The 24767-nt window shown below is 41.3% G+C and overlaps 1 protein-coding gene across 2 annotated transcripts in view; it reads right to left on the bottom strand.

Annotated features, from left to right (window-relative positions):
- Positions 1-1345: 1345 nt before the first annotated feature.
- Positions 1346-24767, bottom strand: part of PARP4 (poly(ADP-ribose) polymerase family member 4) — a 48130-nt gene continuing 24708 nt past the window's right edge. Inside the window, exons 20-36 of one of the 2 annotated variants that reach the window (XM_048494229.1) lie at positions 24188-24269; positions 23111-23248; positions 21434-21623; positions 20128-20198; positions 17744-17928; positions 16157-16256; positions 15812-15982; positions 15343-15423; positions 14701-14781; positions 13669-13764; positions 11924-12052; positions 9554-9667; positions 7335-8195; positions 6679-6822; positions 5507-5609; positions 3455-3584; positions 1346-2762 (exon numbers count right to left, since the gene is read on the bottom strand). In XM_048494229.1, the coding sequence (XP_048350186.1) occupies positions 2570-2762; positions 3455-3584; positions 5507-5609; positions 6679-6822; positions 7335-8195; positions 9554-9667; positions 11924-12052; positions 13669-13764; positions 14701-14781; positions 15343-15423; positions 15812-15982; positions 16157-16256; positions 17744-17928; positions 20128-20198; positions 21434-21623; positions 23111-23248; positions 24188-24269 (2869 nt within the window). In that variant the 3' untranslated portion in view covers positions 1346-2569. Of the gene's footprint in view, positions 2763-3454; positions 3585-5506; positions 5610-6678; positions 6823-7300; positions 8196-9553; positions 9668-11923; positions 12053-13668; positions 13765-14700; positions 14782-15342; positions 15424-15811; positions 15983-16156; positions 16257-17743; positions 17929-20127; positions 20199-21433; positions 21624-23110; positions 23249-24187; positions 24270-24767 lie in introns of those variants that run through there. The other variant, XM_048494230.1, reaches the window with a different exon arrangement.

The raw sequence follows: 24767 nt of genomic DNA, 5'->3' as shown, positions 1-24767 counted from the left end.
CCAGCCAGGGTGCCTCGGGGTTCCCCCTTCACCCTCCAAGGAGGGCAGCAACAAGCGGCTTCCCGGCAGCAGGGAGGTTGTCCCAGCCCCGCCCCCAGCCTCCTTGTGATTCCTAGAAATGGGGTGATTATAAGCCGAGGTGGATTTTCTCAGCCTTTAAACAGGGCTGAAAAACTCGACTTATACGCGAGTATATACGGTACTGCAAAATTGCTTTTATTGCATTTGAAAACATGTTTGGCTCCAAATGGTGGATCTGTCATTTTCCTTTGCCCTCTCACTTCCATCAGGTGTTGCAGTTATCAAGAGACTGGGGATGGGGGAGGATGCCTGTAGGATGAATTACGAATGGTGGGCAACAGTGGGAACATCAGATTGTGGCAGTGCTCCCCCAGTGTCGTGATGGAGGCTTCACCTTCCCTCCAAAAAGCAGCAAAATTATCGCAGGGGAATTTCTCCTGCTGTGGTTGGATAAAAACTTGCATTGGAGTCCACCACCCCCAATTGGTGAAAAGTGCACTCCCCTCTGAAATCTCAGCAGCAAAATTGCAATATAAATTGGGATACACCCAGCTGCTTAACATATTTGAATTATTATAGCTGTTGAATTACTAAGGTGAGGTGATATTTTTTTCCAGGAGGGAGGGGATATCCAATTACATCCAATGGGTGTACACATGTGCTCTGTAACAAGAAACGCACCGGCTCCAGGGTAAAGTACAACGCCTGCCCTGCTGCAGACAGGGTGAGAAGCATAGGGAAACAGGGCAATGGATAGTAACAGCAAACGTGCCCCGGAGCAAAGACTGCGCAGTGAATGCTCCCTGGTCATGGTGAGCTCCCCATCACAACAAGCCACAGACAAGCAGTCTGAGAGAAAGGGCCTTCCACAGCAAGGAAACATAATCTCTTGGCCACCCACTTCCTTTCTGAAAGTTAAGCACATAGAAAGGCAACAGAAGCTGTCCTGCATTGATAAGGAGAAATAAAGGAGGTGGACCAATCACAGGAGATAAGAAAACTAACGACAAAGGCTACGGTGCAAAATACGAATTTTATTATTAAAATTCTGCATGCATTTCATCCAAGAGGCTCCTTATGGGAAATCTGTTGGTCTTCCAGTGATGAATCAAAGAAGATTAGATCAATAGATTCATCTTTTAATCTTCGATTCACCGCTGCAAGACTAACAGATTTCCTGAAAGAAACCTCAAGTTAAATGCATAGGGAATTTTAACTGCATAGGGAATTTTAATCTTCTGTTCCCACTGAAGAGAAAGGTGGGTTATAAAGAAGTAAGAAAGATAATAAATAATGCCAGATAAGAACGACAGCACTTCTATTGGATACTTTTCCTATTTTATTTTAAACCTTTAAGCTCATGGCAGAAAATAATTCAATACAATTAATTTCAGTTACAAGCCTAAGAATGTCTTTCACAAGTTTTAAGAACATACAAAGAGTCCCGTTGGATCAAACCAGCAATCCATCTAGTCCAGCATCCTGCCACACGCAAGTGGCCAACCATTTATTAAAGTCAACAACAGGCCATAGAGGCTGAGGCCTTCCTCCAATATTATCTTCTAGCATTTGGTATTCAGAGGTTTATTGTCTCAATATGGAAGTTCCCTTCAGTCACCAAGGTTAATAGCCATTTATGACCCTTAAATCAAAATTGACTTTTTTTTTGAGAAACCACTCTAGTATTGAGAAAAGGATAATGTTCATAATGAACTGGAACAAAAGCAGTTAAGATAGCATTAATTTTTATGAATTCTGTGTGATAAAGCAAGAACAGCTGCTACTGGTTAAACACTCTTAAACACAATTTATTAGAAAGAACAATTTAGATAAAGCAATAATAAGGGATTAGGGAAATTAGTGAAGTAGTAAAATTAGAATGTTCTTGGTCTTGATTGAGACCAAGAACCAAGTTTGATGACTAAAAAGATCAATCGTCTTTGTCTAGGTTTTAACAATGATTTTTTTTTTGCTGGAACCAAAGGGCAAATAATGCATTAGAAGAAAACAGGTGAGCCCAACCAAAGCCAGGAATATCATGCTTGGTGTTGTACTGCTAACTTCTGGGGACCCACTGGTGTGTTTTAAGATTCTGGAATAAGACATGTTCCTAATAGAAGCAATACCCAGAATTCTTAAGTTCCTAAAACTTTGAATGCTGTGTTATGTCTTTTATGTAATGCAATGATTGTCTGTCATGATTTTAAAAAGAAAAAAATATTCAAGAATCTTGAATCTTGACTCCTGGCCTACAGTAATTAAATGTCATTACAATACCAACTGAATGTGTGGTAATGGTATATTCTCCTGGTAAAGGAGAACACACAGTTCAGTTTCCCGAAAGACCAAAGATCAATCTAAATACCAGAAGTGTGTTACACAGTAGGAATCAGCAGCAATAATGTATTTCTATATTCGTGGTTACACTCCAAGAAGTCAAAGCTGATAGGAAAAGCATAATCAGTTAAGATTGTTTAATGATTGCAGTCAAAGAAACATACTATTAGATCTTTCCTTCACAGGCAAATCCCATGGATGCAGGGCTGGATCATGTGTTGAGGAAAGCCCTTGTTTTATTTACTGGTGACAAGGAGGAAGAGGTTCCCATTATTTTAATGTGCAACAGCTGCTTAGTGGCAGAGTCCCAGTCTTTTCCAAGTTCGAGACGCTGGCAGATAGCAGGGAATTGTCGATGAGTTATTTTCGCCCAGTCAACAGCCTTCTTCACTGCTTCAAATGCCCTGTGAACAGGAGTGGCAGGAGGGGAGGTCAGAAAACAGTATCTGAACCAAAGAGACACTAGCTTTGAAACCCGTAAAACGGAGGATGGTTGCTATATCTTTGTCCCAGTAGACTTAACAGCAAGTTGTCATTACAGATTTTTATAGTTTTTATGTGCTTAAACCTGAATAATTGTTTTAATTAGTTTGCAGGCTGCTTTAAATCTTTTAAAGGGAAAAAGGAGGATTATAAAAAATAAACCTGAAAAAAATGTTTACTCCCAATTATGAAGGCTTAAGTCAGTCTACGGAATGCTTTGTGTACTCTTGCCTGTAACAGGCGATAGATGAGTGAATTAACAAAGCTTGGCTCCCAGTACTTAAAAAATGGACTGATAACCCCACCCGCAATACAATGCACTCAACCACACCTTTACATAGCAAGTTCTACCCAAACACTGACTGATTGGTTCCCCACCCTGGAACATGGACAACATGTACCCCACTAAACTTTCCCTTCTCGCTAGACACAGTGTGAGGGAAGCCTCTCGGGAAGACTTTTCTCTGGGATACACCTCTGAAGATGCCAGCCACAGATGCAGGCAAAACGTTAGGAACAAGATCTACCAGACCACGGCCACACAGCCCGGAAAACCCACCAGAACCAGTTAAGATAAATGGTCACAAACATTAAGTCTGTTTGCCAAACATACCGTGATGGGGGACAGTCATTCAATTTCATCAGAGATTTGAAAGTGATGCCTTCCAGCTGCTTGAATCGTATAACCTGCAGTACCAGAAGTGTAGCAATCAACTGCAACAGCTTCTCTTTCCCCTTGGGACCTGAGTAGCAGAAACAGACATTCAAAAGCTGATTCCTAACGGTACAGGGAGTATTTATTGTTATCACACCAAGCAGGCTGAGAGGGTCCATAGAAGAAACTTTTCTTTTGGATATCCAAAGTTTTGTGACCTGAGTGCACATGTCATTCAGCATGCATTTATCTGCTGACTTTTTACCCCCTTTTCCAGCTGCAGTTGGCTTCCAAAACAGCCCAGAAGAACTCATACAAATGATAACAAACATTTAATGCAAGTGATCCCCAGAGAGGGATTCAGCTGAGCGGGATCAAGGCATAACAGAAGGATACCCGTCTGCTGTCTGCTTTCTCTTGGATGGGGCCATCCATGGCTTAGCTTTCTGGCAGGTGTAAACCAGGCAAACAGCTCTTTTGTAAACCAGAATATCTGTCCAAAATTAGTTTCATGGGTTACTCAGGCTCAGAACCTGACAGTGCTGTCTTCGACCGCAAGAAATAGCATCGGCCAATTAAGCAGGAGGCCGTCATGATACACTGGCAACTGAACCCCAGCGCAGAAAATTTCCTGATGTACAAGGAAGTTGCCGTGTACAGGGAACAGAAGTGGCATGCAGCAAATGTCCTTGAACTGATGTACAAGGAAGTCGCTGTGCACCTACTGCTCTTGCTCTCGGCTGTCCCCACAGAAAGGAAGCACACCAGGCGCATGCCTGATGCCACAGCCGGGCAGAGAGGAAATTAAGCTCCCTGCCCATAATCGGTCATTGACTGCTTTTCCTACATGCGGCTTCCCCAGTGCAATTTGTCTTGTGTTGCCATGCAGTAATATCTACTCTGGAATTGTCAAGAGAAACTGTGGAAGATCATCAGCATTGCATTGTCCTGTTTAGCACCAGCAGCATCCTGTCTTGCATGCAAGGATCTTTGATCATGCAAAGTATTTACTACCAATGCTACAGAGCAAAACAAACTGCAACTGGAATTAGGGTTATACAAGTACTGTTGATGGAAGTCAATATTTGACTCTTACTAAGCATGTGAAACCAGTATCAGGGAACCAAAGCTGCTGAGGCTTGAGGCTGCTGCTGCTGCAAATTTTCAAAGTGTTCTCAGGTTTAGACAGAATATTATACTCGTGCATCTTTCTTATGGAACACTGTGGTCCTTAACAATTCTGGAAGTGAGCATCTAACATAAGAGTGGGTGTGATAGAAATGACATTCGAAGGGAGTCTTGGATATATGTAATAAAAAAGATGCCATCACTTGTTAATGTATCCAAGAAATCAACAGGTTCTGGAAGAAGCCTTTCCCCCCCTTTTTTATCCTCTCAACTGCAGAAATTTAAAGGGTCTTTTTTTTGCAAGCAATTCCTATAACTACATAAAGTTTCTATAACTACATTATTTTCATGGGTTACTCAGGCTCATATACGGAACCTGAGAATGCTGTCTCCGACCACAAGTTGAGCAAACAGCATTGCGCCCATGTGTGTAATGTGCCTTAAGTCTCAATGAGAAAGTCAGACTATAAGTAAATAAAAATTAATAGGAACAAATTAAGAAATACTTTTAACAAGGAGATCAGAAATACTTTTAACAAGAAGATCTCGTTAAGGAGGTAAATCAAAGGGCCTGGTACTTTTCTAGTCCACAAAAGACAGGCTGGTTCTGCAAATTCTGTTTCAAGCACACACAGAAAGACACAAATCAGGTTGGAAAAAGGATGAGAAAACAACTTAGAAAGTACCAAAATGTAACAAAGTTGTCCGGATTCTTTGCAGAAACTAAAAGAGTAAATGAGGTCCATTCCAGACTGATTGGATAGCAAGGAAACAGCTGATTTGTAACTTGGATCCTCACTTTAACAGAAACGTGTGTGATCAGTTTGTTTTTAAATACTAGATATTCGGAGTTGATGTATAGATGAAAATGGAGAGGTTTACCAAGAGACTGAATGCCCTTTTTCGTTAGCGAGACGTTGACTAAATGATCCACATCAAGATCTAAAAGCGTCCCAAGTTCAGGAGTGAGCTGCCAGTAACCCTCCTGTGGGAGAAGCAAAGTAAGAGCATTCCAAAACGAAAGTAGAGGGAACAAATCACTTCATGCAAACACATAAATTGGAAATGACATGGTTAAATCATTTAAAAAAATTTTTTTGATGGAATTTCAATATTTTAAAATATATTTCGATACTGAAAGAAAAATATAGTAGTGGGCAGTCTGCAGTTCTCCGGCTGACGTGTAGCCTGGAAAAAGGGCCCGAGCGAGTTCCATTTTAGTTTCTCTTCAAATCATTTCCAGAAATTCTTTTTAAATGGAACAACAAAAGTGGCAAGGGAACGTGGCATGTTTTGAAAGGAAGGTTTTCATAACAGCGTTTTCTTGTTTTTAAAAAAGAAAAAAATATATAAAGGGGGGAAATAAAGAAGATAAAGAAAGACTAATAAGAAGAAAAACAAAAAAGGGGGGGTTGTTTCTAAGTGCTCAACGGGCAGGTTGCCCAGAAAGACCCGTGGCTGGCTCAAGGGCAGCCAGTGAGTGCCAATGGCAAATCGAAGCTCTCTCAGCTGCTAAGCCTACGCTCTAATCTCCATACCTTGCCACCTGGCTTTTTATTACAAGTTTTGTCAGAACATGTGTTTAGATGAGCAAAATCTAAATGACAGCTGGACCTTCCTCCTAGCAGGTGCCGTGTGCAGATTAGGACTGAGTGCACAGCTTGTACTGTGTGCAAAACCTGATAAGGTAAGGGCACCTGATTGGTACCACTTTTGTATATAGATATCACAGACAGCAGAGTGATGTGTGCCTGTAAACACCTGTGGTCTGGCGAAGCACTTTGTCAGCAGATAGCAATAAATAGAACTGCACTGGTGACTGTGTGTCTTGTCAGTTCTTGTCTACATTGCGTCCTGCAAGGTGGTCTACTCCGAGTAAATCCGCTGCTTCAACAAGTTTTTCTACCCAAAACAAAAAGGCTCCTTATTTGGCAAGCCCTTTCCCCCCCTCCAGCGCCAGAGTGACTGGGTCAATCCCTTTTTGGTTCACACAGTTGGGAAATGAAGCCTTGTTGGCTTTTTCGTGCACCAACTCTAGAAACAGGATACTATACCTGATTCTGCAGCTTGAAGAGCTGAGGCCAGGACACAGCGCTCAATGGTTTTTGCACAGGAGGCATCGGGCAGACTTCTTTTGCAGACTTCTTCTTCCTTGAACGCATAAATTGACTGCGAACTGGTCGACTCCAGCCCAACACCTTAGAAACCAACAAGAGTTTTTGGATATAAGCTTTTGAGAGTCAAAATTCCCTTCAGTGGACAAAGGTAGAATAGAGCAGAGAGAGAAAATTATCCTCATATCTCTAGTGCTTTGAATGGGCGACAGCAATTTGCTAAATTGCTGGGCAGTACTGAGGCCAGAGAAGCGGCCTGCTTAAAGAGAAAATGGCTCTTCTTGGCCGATGGAAGGAAGAAGAGGAGTCCCGCCACCAGGAACTATTCTAGTGCTCAGAGTTCATAAGATGGTTCCTGTCATCCTTAGTCATGATCCTTGCAAGAATCATGACCCTGCCCTGGTTTGTTGTTTTGTTTTTTTACAAAGAATAGGGTAACAGGTCACAAGGACAGCAGGTTTACGATATTGATAAAATTTAACACGGGAGCTAAAATTTGTCATCAACAAAGAAGAACTCTAGCTATAAAATAACATGCAAAGCACGTCATGTCATGACAAACCTGTGGAGTCACGTCACGTCATGTCATGACAAACCTGTGGAGTCTCTTCTGATTTTTTTTCAAGCAGCGATTTTTCACATGTCCTTGCTGATAAAGGACTCATTAGGGAAAAAACAGGATGTTTCTTTGCAGATGAATTGGCTGGAGGTACAAGTGGCAAACCCAGGCAATAGTCAGCTGACGTGAATATCTCTGACTGAGGTGCAAATCGGGCAACTGGTTGAGAAGCTGCAGGTGCAGAAGGAATGGCAAGCGACAATGATTGCAGTTGCAGGCCAGGTAGTGATGAGTGCACAGGAGCAGGAGGTATACCTTTCTTTTTCATCGCTGCCCCAAAGCAGGGAACCAAACTTGGTAAAAGAGGAGCAGGAGAGCTAGTGGAATCTTGTGCCAATAAAAACGGGCGTTCAGAAGGTAATGGGCCCTCATTTCTTAGCAAAGGAACAGGAGGACCCATTTGCAAACCAAACCGTGGTTGACAGATGTTAGGGTGGCCTCCCGAAGCAGAACCAAATAAGCCTGTGCCTGTCGGTGGCAATGAAAACGGCTGACTAGACGAAAATAGGCTGTGGCCCCCCAAAGGTGCAGGATGTCCACCTTCCAAATTTATCCCCTGCCCAGAGAATTTGGGGACTGTTGATCTAGCACCTTGAGAACCAAAAGTAAAACCAGAATCGCTTGAGATGGCTGACTGTGATAACAATGGCTCATCAGATAAAAATAAGGATGGTCCAATAATTTCCCAGGATGTAGGAGCAGCAGCAGGAGAATGAAATGACCGAGATTGCTGGAGGAGGTCCAAAGACAGCCCTCTAGTTTCTGACCCCATCCATCCATCAGATTCAACCTTCCTGGCAGCAGACTGGCACTTAAGGTCACCAAGAGACTCATATTCCTGTGGAGCAAAAATTGATCATTGAGACTCAATCTGGGATTCACAGTTTGCTTATTATCCCAATCATGAAAGTGGAATGGTTAGCTGGAAACACCCCTTCTAAGACTTACGAATATATATATATATATATCATCATCATCATCATCATCATAGTTTATTTATGGTCATTGACCAGCAGGATCCAAAGGAATTAAAATCATAAAATTTACAGATATTACAAATATACAGATTAAAACAGTTAACAAAATGCAGATAATAGGCCTCAGGAACTCAGAACATCAGCTCAAGATAATGAGTGGAAGATCAGTCTAATAATAATTAATAATAAGGATTAGCTGGGAGAGCCAGTAGTGCTCTGTCGGGCCTTCCTGATTTTACTTGATATCCAGGCAAACTTGGCAACAGAATACGTTAGATTTTTATTGGTATCTGATAACAGTATTTTAACCTTTTCTTTCTTAGCCAAAGGAGAGTTTGTCTGGTCAAAGGACAGAAGCATCCAACGTATCTCATCATAGTATGAGAATTCAAATAATATATGTTCCGAGTTTTCAACACCTCCTATTTGGCAACTGCAAATTCTACCCTCAGTTGGTACTTTGTTATAAATCCCGTTGGTATAGTTGGACGAAAGGGCGTTGTAATGGAGTAGGCTGTAGGCTCTTCGATAGTTAACGTTATATATATATAAATTTGTTATATATGTATGTATGTAACAAATTAAAACTATCAGTACATTTTAAGGGCCCTTTATAGCCAATATTACAAATATTTGCTTACACATACACAACAGAAATAGGTAGAGCGAGACCATGTTTGACCATGACCAACCAGGTGTGTTTCGGACAAATGGCTCCTCAGTGGTCAAAACTAAACCATCTAACCTCCAGGAATTTCCAAATCCACAGATGGCAGCCTTTTATAATTCCCACCTCAGGAGTCTTCTGCTGCCTTTAGAGGCTTCAACCAAGTGCTTCCCTGCTTGTCTCACCTTAGCGATCCCTAGTAGGCAAATTAACCCATGTGTTCTGCTAACAAGAGCAGTTAATCCCTATTAAAGCAGAATTCTTGCTCTAGTCCAGCGGTTCTCAACCTGTGGGTCGCGACCCTTTTGGGGGTCGAACGACCCTTTCACAGGGGTCGCCTAAAACCATTGGAAAACACATATTTCCAGTGGTCTTAGGAACCGAGACACAAATAATTTTATGTTTGGGGTCACCACAACATGAGGAACTGTATTAAAGGGTTGCGGAATTAGGAAGGTTGAGAACCATTGCTCTAGTCTCACAAAAAAACAACAGGGCTGTATTTGAAAGCACTAACAGACATTGTTTATGTAAAGTGAAATGTCTCCATACCTGTTCATCAAAACTGAGAAGTCTAGATGGCGAACGTGTAGTTTCTTCATCTTCATCTTCATCTTCATCTTCATCTTCATCTTCATCCATACATAGAGCTTGACAACTAAATGCCTGGAGAAAGAAGCCCGGCAGCTATGATTATCATGGCTGAATGAAAAGATTAAGCAGAACCCACTCTACGCTGTGTGAGAAGGAACACAGAAGGGTTTATTACTTATAGATTTATTTCTTTTTAAAATGTCTATACCACCTCTCTAGGGCACCAGCCTGAGTCAGCTGACAAAACAAAACACTATAAAAAACATAAAACATCAGCATTAAAAACCCAGTCAGAACAGCTATCATAATAAAAGGACAGGTATGTCTGGCCTCCTTCTGACAGGCGTTACTTATCAGAAAGTGAAGCTAGGAGTCTCAAAATGGGCCAACAGCTTCCAGTTGATTGTGGGAGTTAAGATACCAAAAATTAAGGGGAATGGAACAGACTAGCTCCAGAACTTCCAGCTGTTTTTTGGCATGGAAGTGACAGTTTACTTGCTGGAAGCCAGATAAGTGAAGGCAGCATAGACAGGAAGAGTCGCGAATGTCTCATCCTTTTCAAAACAGAGGTGGTTTATTGAACAATCTTGCTGAGAAATGCTTCAAAACCCACTCCTTTCTCTATTACTCCATTTTCTCAATCAACTGCTGTTCTGGTAAACTTCAGAAGTCTTTGAGGCATCTGTTTTTAGAGTTCTGCAGAGATTGATGTCTTCCTGTAAGCTGAAGCAAAGCTTCAGCCACAGATACACAGGTGGAGAAAGTGGCCCATTTGAATGCTTTGTAAAGGAAACAAAAATGAAATGCCTATGGCATACACATTTTTTTACAGCTGCAACTGTCGTTAAATATGTCAACTGCTGATCAACCCACTTGTAATATTGGTACAGGAAGTGCAAAATGTCAACTGCGGACCAACCCGCTTGTAATATTGGTAAACGAAGTGCAAAATGTCAATTGCGGACCAACCCACTTGTAATATGGTACACGAAGTGCAAATAGTAAATTTCTGACAAAAGTAGTCACTCATAGCACGAGAGGAGTGCATTAGGCCTCACAAGGCTGCATTAGAAGCTTTAGTCTGCACATTGCAGAAATTGTGAAGAAATAACGAAAATATGAACAGAGTCACTGTTGTATTAGCCGATGACTTCCATTAAATACTTCCTGCTATTCTATGAGGAACTAAAGCTGATGAATTGCAGGCTTTTATTGAATCATCATACATTTGTGTGGTAAAAAGTGCTATCAAACTGCAGCTGAATTATGGTGGACTGCAAAAGGTTTTCAAGGCAAGAGAACAGATGTGGTCTGCCATTGCCTGCCTGCCTCTGTATAGCAACCCTAGACTTCCTTGGTGGTTTCCCATCCAAATACTTCTCAGGGAAATCCTCTTTGGCTTCTGAAAATTGACAAGATCTGGCAGCTGAGGCCTTCCAGCTCAGAGCTTGTAGATTCAGGAGACCTAATGAAAGCTCACTCTAAATTGTTCAGTTGCTTGTAATTCCACTGCTGCTGCATTTGGGATGGTGTCAAAAATGCTGTTTTGAGGTGAAAGTACATGGGTACAACTTGCTGGTTTCTTTATTAAAAACAATTTAAATTCAAATGCTGTTATGTTTTGCGTTTGTTGCATCTCTGCTTCAAATGGCAGGGGTGCACGATAAAGATTATCTCAGAGTCAAATGCAATTTTAGTCCTATTGAATTGGACATTTAGTGTCTTAATAGTGTCTGATTGTATTGTTTTGTATTCTGTTATCCACCTTGAACCTCGGGGGGAAAGGTGGGCTATAAATAAGTGAAATAAATGAAGATATCCTGCTACCAGACTGTTGGAGGCTTTAAAGATCAAAACCAGCACTTTGGGTCAGGAAGACAATTGTCAGTAATGAGGTGAAATTCTTTCAGTGTCCAATGCCTATCAACGACTTGGTGATTGCATCCTGGATAAGGACTTTCCCCACACAGATAACATTACAGTAATCCATTCTGTACGTCACTAAAGTTGGGGATATGCACTACATTAGATAGTGTGGATGTCCACTACAGGGACATTAGATGCTTACTTTACTGAATTCTACATTTAGTAAGTCTTTTACATAAAGGCAAGACTAGTTCTATTCAGCACTTCTGCCTGGACTTATCGTCCCCCTACATCTCACACCTGGTGAGTCCTTCGTTCCTGAGTGTCGTGGCCCCCAATTCCAAGCCTCCCCCTCCACAATCACAGTTGCATTCAATTGCTAAAACAACAACATTAGGAGATATGATCACAGATTGCATGCTTTAACTTCGCAAAACAAAAAAATTATCAGTGCACACTGACCATAATATTTTCAACATTGATATCTTCATCTGCTGGTTGATACTGTACGTAGGGCAAGATATCTACATCCTCCTTGGCTACAATTTCAGAAACATTCAGAGTATCAGCACCTTGGTCTTCATTCACATCCTGAATAAAAAAATACCACAGAATTACTGTAATGGAAATATGCCAGTTTAACCTGCAAATATCAGATAAATTCTGCAAGTGTATGCACTGAAATATGCAAATAAAGACTGGAATTCTTTTGGTTTGGTAGAACACACACACCTGAGAAACACCTCTGTCCTCTCAACAGAGAAAAAAAATGAAGATTCAGCATATTCTTGGTTGTAGAAAACGAATGTGCAACCCTGTTTGCCTACTCTCTATTTCCTGTTAGCCTTGATTGACCTATGTTCATGGTTCTCTTTGTGCAAAGAAGAGGGCATGTTCCCTTACCATGCAGATGAAAGCATGTAGAAGCTAGGAATTCCTCGCCAATGTCTTTATGGAGTGCCCAGGGAAAGGAGCAATCATACAAACAGTGCTTTTATGCAACAGAATAGAACAGTCAGCTAATTTGCTTCATCATCTGAATGGCACAGAGGAAGAGGGAGCGCTGGCTCTTCTACCACACAACAGGACTGCTGTCTTAGGTAATAGGTGTGCACGTGTTAAGTTCCTTCGAACTTATGTTCACCCTATGAATTCATGACCCTCAAACCTGTTCAATTGTGGACAGTCTCCAGGTCTTGCAAACGGATGGCCATGGCTATCATAGATTAATCAATCCATCTCAGTGGGACAGATAAACTAATTAAATGGACAGTTTTATTTTGGAAACAAAATACATGGACACTGCAAATCATACTGCTTAGCTTGATTCAAACTTAATCACACTCAGCGAATCTGATATACTCATTGACCTGTGTCATTTACACAAACTTATATGGCTGACCAAAGCAGCTGACTGTTTAATTTCCAGCTGACAGGCAGACCAGCCAAAGTGGCCTGATTATAAGAACATAAGAACTAGCCTGCTGGATCAAACCAGAGTCCATCTAGTCCAGCATTCTGCTACTCGCAGTGGCCCACCAGGTGCCTTTGGAGCTCACATGCAGGATGTGAAAGCAGTGGCCTTCTGCTGCTGCTGCTGCTCCTGAGCACCTGGTCTGCTAAGGCATTTGCAATCTGAGATCAAGGAGGATCAAGATTGGTAGCCATAGATCGACTTCTCCTCCATAAATCTGTCCAAGCCCTTTTTAAAGCTATCCAGGTTAGTGGCCATAACCACCTCTTGTGGCAGCATATTCCAAACACCAATCACACGTTGTGTGAAGAAGTGTTTCCTTTTTATATGTACCAGCTGGCATTTAATGCATTTTCTGTAACCCATTTTCCACATAACAGTATGGCATGCAATGAATAATCTGCAAAGCACAGAGGAAGAGGGTGCGAAAAATTGTTACAAACGCAGCCAGAATACTTAGGAAAACTAGAAAAGGAGGAAAAAATGAATTGCCACAAAGAACAGAGAGTATTACTGATTCACTGGAACAGGTTTTTGGTTTGTAGGTCCACCATGTATTAGGTTATCTGTTTTATGTAGCACTTTGTATATTGATGGCATAAATTTCAAGAAAGGCACCCATTCATATTAAATCAATAAAAGCAATGAGAATTATTACCAGCGCAGTTCATCTTGCAGAAGGCTTTTAAGTGACAGCCAGCATGCATAAAATGGTTTAATCAAACACACCTACCCTCTTCTCAATTGCCACAAAACTTGTAAATTGAGTCACCATGGAATTCTCCAGACTGAGTTTAATGATCAGAGATTTCAAGTGTTGTTTCTTCATCTAAGTAGAGAAAGAAAAAGAGAAGCATTTCAAAACATTATATAATGAGCAAATGATAATTAAAACAGAAATATATTTCTGAAAATATGAAGAAACTATCCTGTACTTTGCATATGATCTCTTCTGTCATAAATGTTGATTTACTACATGTATACATCCTCCTCTTACATGGGCCTGTCATGCTCTCCAAATGGTGTAATGGTTAGGCATGGCAAACTCTTATTTGGAGAACTGGGTTTGATTCTTCACTCCTCCACATGATGCCTGCTGCGTGACCTTGGGTGAGTCTCAGTAGAAGGGAAGGGAAGTGTAAGCCGCTTTGAGACACCTTAAGGCAGAGCAGCAGGGTATAAAAAGCTACTTCCTAACCAGATCATGTCCAGGCCAGCCTTGCTTTAAACAAAAGCCAAGCATCTGGTTTCCCATTCACTGGGCCCAGTAAAAAACTACTTCCAAGGATGGTCAACATAGCAACATTCCAATCCCTGAGGCAAAAGGATTATCGCAAACATATTTTATTTTATATATACACACAGATTCGATTATCTATGTAATCAAAATATTATTTATAAGCACAGTTGGTATGTGATAACTTCACCTAATAATGTACACTCTAACTAGAAATTAGCGACCTGCTATCTTTTACTTGGCCAGAAAGATTGCATTCCAGAACAGTAGTTATCTGCCACTAGATTGTAAATGAATCTTTGGCTGACTACGACAGGAGTGACATAACAAGGCAATTGAGTTAGGAGGCAATTGAGTTGGGAGGCAAGCTTGGTCTTTTCCAACTCTATGATTCTAAAAGTCACATGGAAGTTTAAGCAGATTAATTCACTCCTCCTGACACAACTGAATTGTGACAAGGGTAATGACCCAATTAGGACTGCTGTCAAACTTTATGCATCACATTTTCCATTTTTCTTGGTAACATACTTCATGTTCTGCTTCGTTCTCATGAAGAATCCCTTGTTCATAATCCCTAATGAAGGCTCTTGCTGCAAGTTTGTGGAGCATCTATGTAAACAGAAGAGAAGGGAGAAAGTCAACATAATGACACGTATCTAAGATTTTAACTATATCTTATGACAGTGTAAGCCAGATAATAAGAATTCTGTTTTCAAGAAGGTGGTTCCTGTTATGGTCTAACAAACTGGGTATCATTTACAGTGGTGTGAGCTGGGGAAAGGGGTCCATGTTGTGCCTGGCCAGCATTCCCCCGACTTGTCCCCTAAAACCTTGTCCCCTAAAACAATTTTCCATCACATACTTGTCTGCCTAAGTCAATCCTGACCCGTAAAAGACCACACTGAAATACATGTTGTTAGTGTTTGAAGCTATCTCTAGTTACAACTTGTTACAACGGACTAACCCCTTGGCAACAGTGCTGCCATGCGTCTTTTTTTTTTTTGCAGGATCCCAGTGAGCTTGGAAATGTTTCCACTCCTGGACCAACAAAGGGAGCCACGAGTCTCTGCTTGCATGCACGCACTGCCTTTCCACATCCCATGAGCACAGCTAGTGCCTCACAGCCCTGCAGTAAAACAGCGGGAAATTCTACAGCCCTGGCCTACTCACAGTTCCTGTTGTCTTCTGAAGTTCTGTTGTAGATACCATTGTCTGAAATTCTTGGTTATCTATTAGTGCATTTAAGGTGGCCTGAAAGAAAGAATGAAGAAAATGTTGCCCTTATTTTTTACCTCTCCTCACCTTCTTCTGTGCTATGATGGGGACTTTGACTGGCAGATGTTTAAATATCTACACACACAAAATTTTTTATAGCATCCTAAGGATGGAGGCTGGATGGACATCTGTCGGGAGTCTTTGATTGTGTATTCCTGAACGGCAGGGACCTGGACTCCATGGCCCTTGTGGTCTCTTCAAACTCTATGATTCTATGTGTATAAGTACATGTTGTGCATAAGCTACAAAATGTTTGTTATGGGAAAAAAATTATGTCATTTCTGTCCACAAATGAGGCCTCGATATCAATCACAACACTTTTTTCTCACGGGCTCTGAACAGACTTCTTTGCATCGCTTCTTACCTGAGTGCAATGAGAGATAAACCCATAGACCAGTAGTCGCTCATTATCAAACAGAGACTGTATCTGAGTAGGAGCATATGTTAGCTCAGGTGCATTTGTGTCAAATTGCTGCCATTTAATGGAAACAGCACTGCATGCTGGGGAAGCCATTCGAGTGGCCTGACATTGTATCTGGGTGTAGAGATGGAAAAAAGATAACGTTTGTTCCAATTTGCACTTATATATATATTCTCTGCACAGCTTTTCATTGGGTAGTCTTTACTATTGCGCATTTTCTTAGTTTACTTGAATGTGAGAAGTTTAATTCCAATTAATTCAAGGGAAATAATTCCAAATTATACTTGCCTTTCTCTCCCAGTTATACTTTGATTTCACATCAAAATATTCAAAGGCTCCAGCTCCATACTGGGACAAAGATCTCAGCATGTGGCGGTTTGCTGCGGAGCTAATAGAAACTTATAAAAGCTTTAAATATCTGGAAACATAAAAGCTTTAAATAAAAGAGTTACAGCTGTAAGAAGAACAAAAAAAACTACCACAGAGAAACAACCCAAGCAAATCGAACTTTGCATTTTATTTAGTGTGCCCTGGACAGCTGGAGCATGGAACCTAAATAGCCTGGCTGTTCTCATGATATTCAGTGAAAACGGGGCAAGGCTGCCTGAGACTTTGCAGCCTCTGCAGGAGCAATCCAAATGGGGTACACAGATGCTCCTTCACAGTCATATTCAATCAGACCCTCTCTCATGTGGGTGAAATCCCACAGAGCCATAACCCCATATGGTTGTGTTTTGTGGAACCAAGCGTAATGACCCATACACAGAATCAGCTTTTCGAATTCAGCTGTAGAAAAAAGCTATATTACATAAAATGCAGTTAACTAACAATCTGCATCATTTAACTATGTCCAAAATATTCTGCCCAAGCTAAACGCCCCATTCAGCTTCAAAAGCTTGGCGAGTTGATCCTTGATCTTCCAGCTCTGCCACCTTCACTGTCTGAGAAATCTCCTGTGCCTGCAACTGACTCTACCCATTCCTCCTCACTGTCCTTATGCGTGCATCTACCCCCAGTGCCCCTGCATGATGTAATTTTACTTACTTTCTCCAAATATCTCTTCAAACATTTGGCACAACTCCTCAGTCTCTGTCTCTTATCAAATTTGAGCCCAAGCAAGTAACATGAATTGATATGATTATTTATTTTTACACATTTCAAACCTGCCATTCTCCCTGAAGGGAGATGAGGCAGTTTACAAAAATGCCTAAATTGCAGTACATTTAAATACCAATAATAGCACAACACTGTTAAAAACATAGTTAAAACTGACAGTTTCCAACCAGCCTCCTACTTAGCTAAGCAGGCAGCACAAAACCTCTCTCAGTAGGTGATATGAAGGACCACTGCCCAAGACCACGAAAAACCATTTCCAGTTAGAGTAGATAGTTGATTTTAATGGGCCAAAGGGTTGATTCAGCATGCAGCAGTTTCGCGTGATCAGTGATACCTCACCATCATGGTCCCTCCCCAGGGGCGTACCACCCTAGGGACATGGGGACACCCATGTCCCTGGGTGTATGCCTTTTGGCCCCGGCTGCCCCCCGACATGACCAATCGGTGTGCACCCCAGCTGCACGCCAACAAGCCCCGTCCCCTGCCTCCTTGCAGGCTGGCTTTTGAAAGCACAGAGGCTGGGCGGGTGCCTCGCCCCCCAGCCCCACCCCCAGCCTTCATGCTTTCAAAAGCCGGCCTGCCTGGAGGCCATGGAGAGGGGCTTAGGGGGGCGCCCGGAGAAGGAGTTGTCTCTGGGCACCATTCCCCCCCTTGTAATCTAAAATTCCATGCCATTCTAATAAATTTTATCTACATTATGCACTGCACTGTGAAATTTCTTATGAATACAGTACAAACGATAATCCGATAAGCACTTACCCAACTCCACATGTGAATATTCTGGTGTGATGAGCATTTTGCTTTACTATCTGCAAGGTCATGCCTTCGTTCTGAAGGTGTCCATCAGATATCAGAAGAATGTTGCGTTTGCCTTTGGGATACAGCAAACTCAGGTAATGCAAAGCCTTCCAAAAGTCAGAATTTCCCATTGAAGGGGTAGCAGACTAAGAAACAAAGGAAACAAAGCTAATAATAAAGCAGTAAATTTACATGGTTGCAATTATCAACCTGATAGTCAGGCTTTTGTCCAGCTCGTATGAATCCTGAATGCAGCTCCAGTGAGACCTAGTTCATCTAATTGCACTCAATCACAGGCACTTGATCTGGTTGGAGATAGATAATGATATATGATGAGATGGATTTTGGGTCAAAATTTTAAGTTTAGAGTGGATATGTTTTTGCTGTATATACTAGATCCAGCACTGAATAAGAAAAGTGAGAAACTTGTCTTACATACAACCACTGTTGTATACAACATACAACATACAACACTGTTGTATACTTACATACAACATACAACTTACATACAACATACAAAACATACAATTTTGTTAGCCACAAAGTGAAAGTCCATGCAAAGCCCAAGAATAAAGGAATGGATAAAGAAAATGACTGAGTTTATCTCAATAGATAAACTATATCTATTAAAAATCAAAATTTAGAGAAATCAAGAGAGAACTGGGATTTATTAGTGGAATATATTAAAGAAAAAGAGGATTACAAAAATACCTAATTTAGGTATTACAGTATTAGTGAAAAAGTGAGAGTAGAAAGAAGTAGCGAAGGGTAATAAGATTCTCTTCTTTGCGGCTTTTTTACAATTTTGATCTTGTGATATTTAAGGTTAGTTGTAATGATGTGAAGAGATTTATAAAAGCTAGTATTTTGATAAGCATTAATTATAATAGTGATATGGAATCAGAATTTCCTACAGGGAAGTTTTTAAATATCTGTTAAAGAAGAACTGCATTGCAAAATGTGATATTGAATGTGATTTTATGTTGTTGTTTATTACTGCATTATTGTTTTAATGTATGGCTGATGAAACGAACAAAACCTATAAAAAAAATAATTGAACTTAGCCACACGACATCATACCCTACAGATCATCAATATCAGCTATCCACCTGATGGTCAACCTCCTCTGCTCAGGACTCCAGTGTCTTAGAAGCTGATTTGGAAACATCATTTAGCACAGTAAAGCAGCACAGCTGGGCGACAAGGAATGTATCTTACCCATGCTTAAACAGCTTCATTGGCTGTCTGTTTCTAGAACCAATTCAAAGTACTAGTTCTTGCTTTGAAAGCCTTGTATAGTTTGGGAGCAGAGTACATAAAATTCCAACTATGTGAATCTGTCCAGCCATCACGCTTTTCCTCCCACTCCGGCATATTTTAATTTATTAATTTATCAATTTATCAATTTATCAATTTATCAATCTATCAATCAATCTATCAATCTATCAATCTATCTATCTATCAATTATATTTATATACCGCCCTCCCCCGGAGGGCTCAGGGCGGTGAACAACGAAATACATAGAGCACAATAAAATCAGCAAATCTCAAATTAATTAAATAAATCATTAAAGAAATGGCTCTATACACATTAAAATCAACCCCATTAAAAGCAGCGTGGTAATACCGAAGTACAACAGATGGCGACCTACTAACTAATCCCCTAAAAAGGAGGAGGGACGGCAGGCTCCACAGATTTTAAAAGGGAGGGGGGAAGAAACCCATCAGCGGCCGGCCTCCCCAAAGGCCCGGTGGAACAGCTCGGTCTTGCAGGCCTTGCGGAACTCATTGAGATCCCGCAGGGCCCGCACAGCTGGAGGGAGAGCGTTCCACCAGGCAGGGGCCAGAGCTGTAAAGGCTCTGGCCCGGGTGGAGGCTAGTTGCATCATTGAGGGGCCAGGGATCACCAGCAAATTCGGGACAAATGGAACATATGGGGCAAGACCCCCCCCCCCTCCTTCCAGCCTTGTTTTAATTGCTCTTACATTTCTGTAAGCATATTTTAGATTTGGTTTTGTAGACAATAAATACATAAATAATCTTGTCTATCATGAGGCACTGATCTAAATACAGCATTACCTTCAGAAGGAAATTAACAACAATCTCCTAGGAGTAAGCCCCATTTCATAGTAGACCTTATTAGGATTGTTCCCTAAATTAGCAGTATTTACCAGCAAGTTTTGGCTTATTTCTTCTTTCCTTGCTATTCCCATTTCCTTTTGCATGATGATTTGACCTGAGAAAGGGCTAGGCAACCAAGTATGAGCAGGAAATCTTGTTATGTGATGGGTAAAACTTTATGGTGTGGGCTGTGCTACAAACAGAATAGAGTTAAATTTACTTACTAAAATAAACTCCTTGATGGAAGTGAAATCCATCATGCCGTGTCCAGGATTGAAAGGAAATTGTTCAAAATCTGTATAATGAAAAACAGTACTTTTAAAAACACTTTCTGCATATACAAAGAATGGCCATATTACAGTTGAATCACTGGATGAACTAAGGTTAAACCCTATTACTCCTTTCCACTAAAATATGCTTAAAATATTTTTTTCTTCTAATAAGTAGATTTTGTTGGTTGTTAAATTGTAACTTATCCTGTGCTCTCCTGCCCCATATCTTTTAAAATGTCTTTCCAGTGGGGTTTTGGTATGGAGTTTATTTAATTTAAATGCTGAAGCCCATAAAAATTGGAAAGCTCTACCATGGAACAGCTGGGTTTTTTTTGAACTATCAGAACAGCTACCATTTAATATCTATGCTCTTTCCTCCTTGTTCATGCTACAGCTTTCCTAGACCAATGTTGCTGAGAGAAGGCTGTAGGAAATGCCTGGCCACCCATGGACTTATGGAGCATTTGTGTTGGATTGGGGTGGTTCCAGGGACACACAGTTGCCCTTAGCAGTTCTGTAGCGTAAGGGTCTGTTATGGGGGAGGAGGGGAAAGAAGCTGCAAGGCACCATATACGTTAATGGTGGAATTATCATGATCAGTAATGTACTCATTAACATTAAGATTAAATGCAGGAAGAATGCTTACAGTGTGGCTGTTTAACAGAGACAGACTATCTCCAAACCTAATCTGGGCATGACACTGCCCATCTTGACCCCATGCTTGGCTGAGGTTGGAGCCCCTAAAACTTTTACAGCACACTCTGAGAAAGTCTATCAAGGAAACAAAAAATCTATTAAGTTGTCCTGCTTATTCACCAAATTAAGAAGACGACGAGTTTGGATTTATAGCCCCCCTTTCTCTCCTGTAGGAGACTCAAAGGGGCTTACAATCTCCTTGCCCTTCCCCCCTCACAACAAACACCCTGTGAGGTAGGTGGGGCTGAGAGAGCTCCGAGAAGCTGTGACTAGCTCAAGGTCACCCAGCTGGCATGTGTGAGAGTGTACAGGATAATCTGAATTCCCCAGATAAGCCTCCGCAGCTCAGGTGGCAGAGCGGGGAATCAAACCCGGTTCCTCCAGATTAGATACACAAGCTCTTAACCTCCTACGCCACTGTTGCTTAAATTAACACTTTAAGGATGAGCCAGTGCCTCCTCTTTGGACTGGTCTAATGAACAGACTCCATGGAAATATGCTAAAAACAAATGTAATACGGGGAAAAAATGGGTGGCACCACGAAGAACAAAGAGCTTCTTACTTGTACCAAATTTTATAACACTCAATGGCGAACAGCATGATTGCAGAGCACGTAATGCAATCTGCTTGGCTTGCTGGATTTCAGAGCCTGCCATGGAATTGGAGCAGTCCAGGCAGATGACCGTTTCTCCACAGGGGCTTGAAGGGTCGTACGGTGCAGTAAACTCTGGCTGAAATACCAGCATGCAGGCCTGAAGGAAGGAGATGGAGAAATGTCAATGAAGGACACATTCCGAGGTTATGGAGAAGTCATCAGAGAAACTGGGTCGAGTGCAGCAATAAGGGAGCGGGAGAGGCGGTCAGCAGCAGAGAGGAATGATATCAGACACTTGTCAAAGTTCAGGGATTACCCACTCCACATTGCCAACATTTTAAACACATATAAAATTAGGGTGTTGCGGGTTTTCCGGGTTGTATGGCTGTGCTCCAATAATATTTTCTTCCGATGTTTCACCTGCATCTTTGCCAGCACCTATAACCGTGGTGACGAACCTTTGGCACTCCAGATGTTATGGACTACAATTCCCATCAGCCCCTTCCAACATGGCCAATTGGCTTCCTATAACTCTGTCATTTCTTTCCCTCTCTGGCCTCATATTCTCTTGTAACATCCTACAGCGTCTACAGAATTAAGACTTTGGGATTTAAAAAAAAACTAAATCAAAGTGCAATCAAGACAAAGTTCAGATGTTAATATTTCAAGAAATGAGACTTGAGCATCTGCTCAGAAAAATGCAATCTAAACTGGTTTAGTTGGGTTGGAATGCATCCTTGAGGGTTTTTTTAAATCTCTGTTGTACAGTACAAAGAACTGAACTGGATGATTTTTAGACATCGGGATATGAGTCATTAGCCCCATAAGGAAAATTGTGAAGAAACTGAGGTGGCGCTGGGGGGGAGGGGCAGAACAGCTGAAAACCTACGCACCAGCCAAAGCAAACATTGAAATTCTGATCGCACAATTAGAAATGTACTACACAAATACAAGCGTGATCTGATATGTTCCCACTACACATTTATCATCATCATCATCATCATCATCATCATCATCATCATCATCATCATCATCATCATCATCATCATCATCATCATCATCATCATCATCATCATCATCATCATCATCATCATGCAATTTGGTATACCGCCCCATCCCCAGAGGGCTCTGGGCGGTGTACAACATCAACATAAAATACAATAACAAGAGGGGTGAGTAAATAACAACCAATAAATAATACCTAACATGTAAAACTCAGCCCCATAAACTCTAAAATATTAATTTTAGCGATTGCTACATTAAATTGGCGTCCTGCAAAAACCCTTACTTTAAAAAATCCTCCTAACGAGGGAAGAGGGGGGAACAGTGGGTCCCAAACATGTAAAGGGCCCTCACAGGGGAACAGAGGGGGGGCACAATTCAGCAACTGGTCTCTCCAAAGGCCCGGTGGAACAACGCCGAAATCCCGCAGGGCCCGGACAGCTGGAGGGAGAGTGTTCCACCAGGCTGGGGCCACCGCTGTAAAGGCCCTGGCCCGAGTGGAGGCCAGTCGCATAATCAAAATTCAGATAGAGTTCGAATATTCCCCTTATTCTTTGGAACTGAAGACATTATTTATCAAATAAAACTGACTAAAGAGCTGATCTGACAAGACTCCAGTTAGTTTATCAACGGCAGACTTACCTCAGTCTCTTTGTCTGGATGCTTCTCTACCCACATTCTGGGCAAATAGACATCGCCAATTGTGACTTCCATCGCAAACCCACTGACATCCAAGGAACTGTCTTCCACAGTACGGATAACAGCTTTACAGTCTGTTTTCTGTATTGGCGTGTGGGACAGGAGGGGTTTATTAGTGGCAGTGGAAAAATCCCACTTAATTTCACCCTAAGTTTGAAACGAGCTGCTGAGCTAACGTACAGAATCAGCAACAAGAGCTCCTGACGTTAATCGAGCTGCTGAAGCCAATTCTTTTTGTCAGGCAAGAATGGCCAGAACCTGATGAGTGTGTAGGTATATCACAGAAGAGGTTTTTTGGTGATGACATTGGGCAAGAAGAAAAGTTTGGATTTATTACCCCCCCCCCTTTCTCTTACGTAAAGAGACTCAAGCCATCTTACAAACTCCTTCCCCTTCCTCTCCCCACAACAGACATCTTGTGCGGTAAGTGGGGTTGAGAGAGTTCTGAGACAACGGGGACTAGCCCAAGGTCACTCAGCAGGCTTCATGTGTAGGAGTGCGGGATCAAATCAGGTTTTCCATATTAGAGTCCACCTGCTCTTAACCACTATACTATGCTGGCTATCGAAGCCTTGGACCCTTCAGTTAAACTGCAATCTATAACTCTCATCCACTAAGTCTTCGGCAAAAGAAAATGCAGAATGATTTACTGCGATGGAGAAAGGCTTCCTTAAAAGAAGAAAAGTTTGTTGAAGGAATTTGTGCTGAAAGGGCGTCATATGATCAAGCTTACCGCAGGAGAATCATAGGATCTAAACCAAAGTCTTGATTATCACCACACAGCACCATACAATGCTTTTCTATTTAAAATATTTTTAACAGGACTTCAGGCCATTCTGAAAATTTTAAGGGGCGAGATACAAATTAATGTAAACAAATTTGATTACAAACTCAAATCCGAACCCTTTATCTGACAACTCCTTTGTCACCTCTGTGAAAATTTCCTTTTAAAATTATTTAATTACCACTGCCTCCCCCCCACACATCCCAAAAAAACAGACCCCAGGAGGATATACATACCTTTATTTCAAGCTTATGTGTCCAGCTGCTAATGCCATTGATCTTAAAGGGCATTTCAACAGACATCTCCAAAGAGAAACCACTGTCATTGGATACAGAGAAACCATATGTACTTCAAAGATGCAATTATTATACCACAAAAAAATTCTTGGGTGTATTTTCTCAAGTATTACTAATCCCATGTAAAGTGACTCTGGAACTAACTAGAAACTAGAAAATATTGTTCCCAAAATCCAGCACAAAAGTGCATCTTGAAATGACAGCGATTTTGATTTTTCATTACACAGGTTGAATTAACATGACATATGTCACATTTTAATGTAAAACATAAAGAGACTGATAGGAGTACAATACTTAGACAATCCCCACAGAACAGACTGGCACTATTAATATGTCTGAAGTTTTTTTTAAAAAAATCCCAAAGATTGAGTTTGGGGGGAAAAGGAAAAACAATTCAGAAAATGCTGGAATGTAACATGATGACCACACCTGAATCATCCACAAAGAACAAGCGAATGAACTGTGGCAATTGGTTAGTATGAAACCTGCCTTAGATCGTGCACTTCCGAAAGCTCTTTGC

This window comes from Sphaerodactylus townsendi, linkage group LG04, assembly GCF_021028975.2.
Source record: "Sphaerodactylus townsendi isolate TG3544 linkage group LG04, MPM_Stown_v2.3, whole genome shotgun sequence".
NCBI lineage: Eukaryota > Metazoa > Chordata > Lepidosauria > Squamata > Sphaerodactylidae > Sphaerodactylus > Sphaerodactylus townsendi.
The sequence above is the reverse complement of the archived record's forward strand: the minus strand, read 5'-3'. Positions and strand labels throughout refer to the sequence as shown.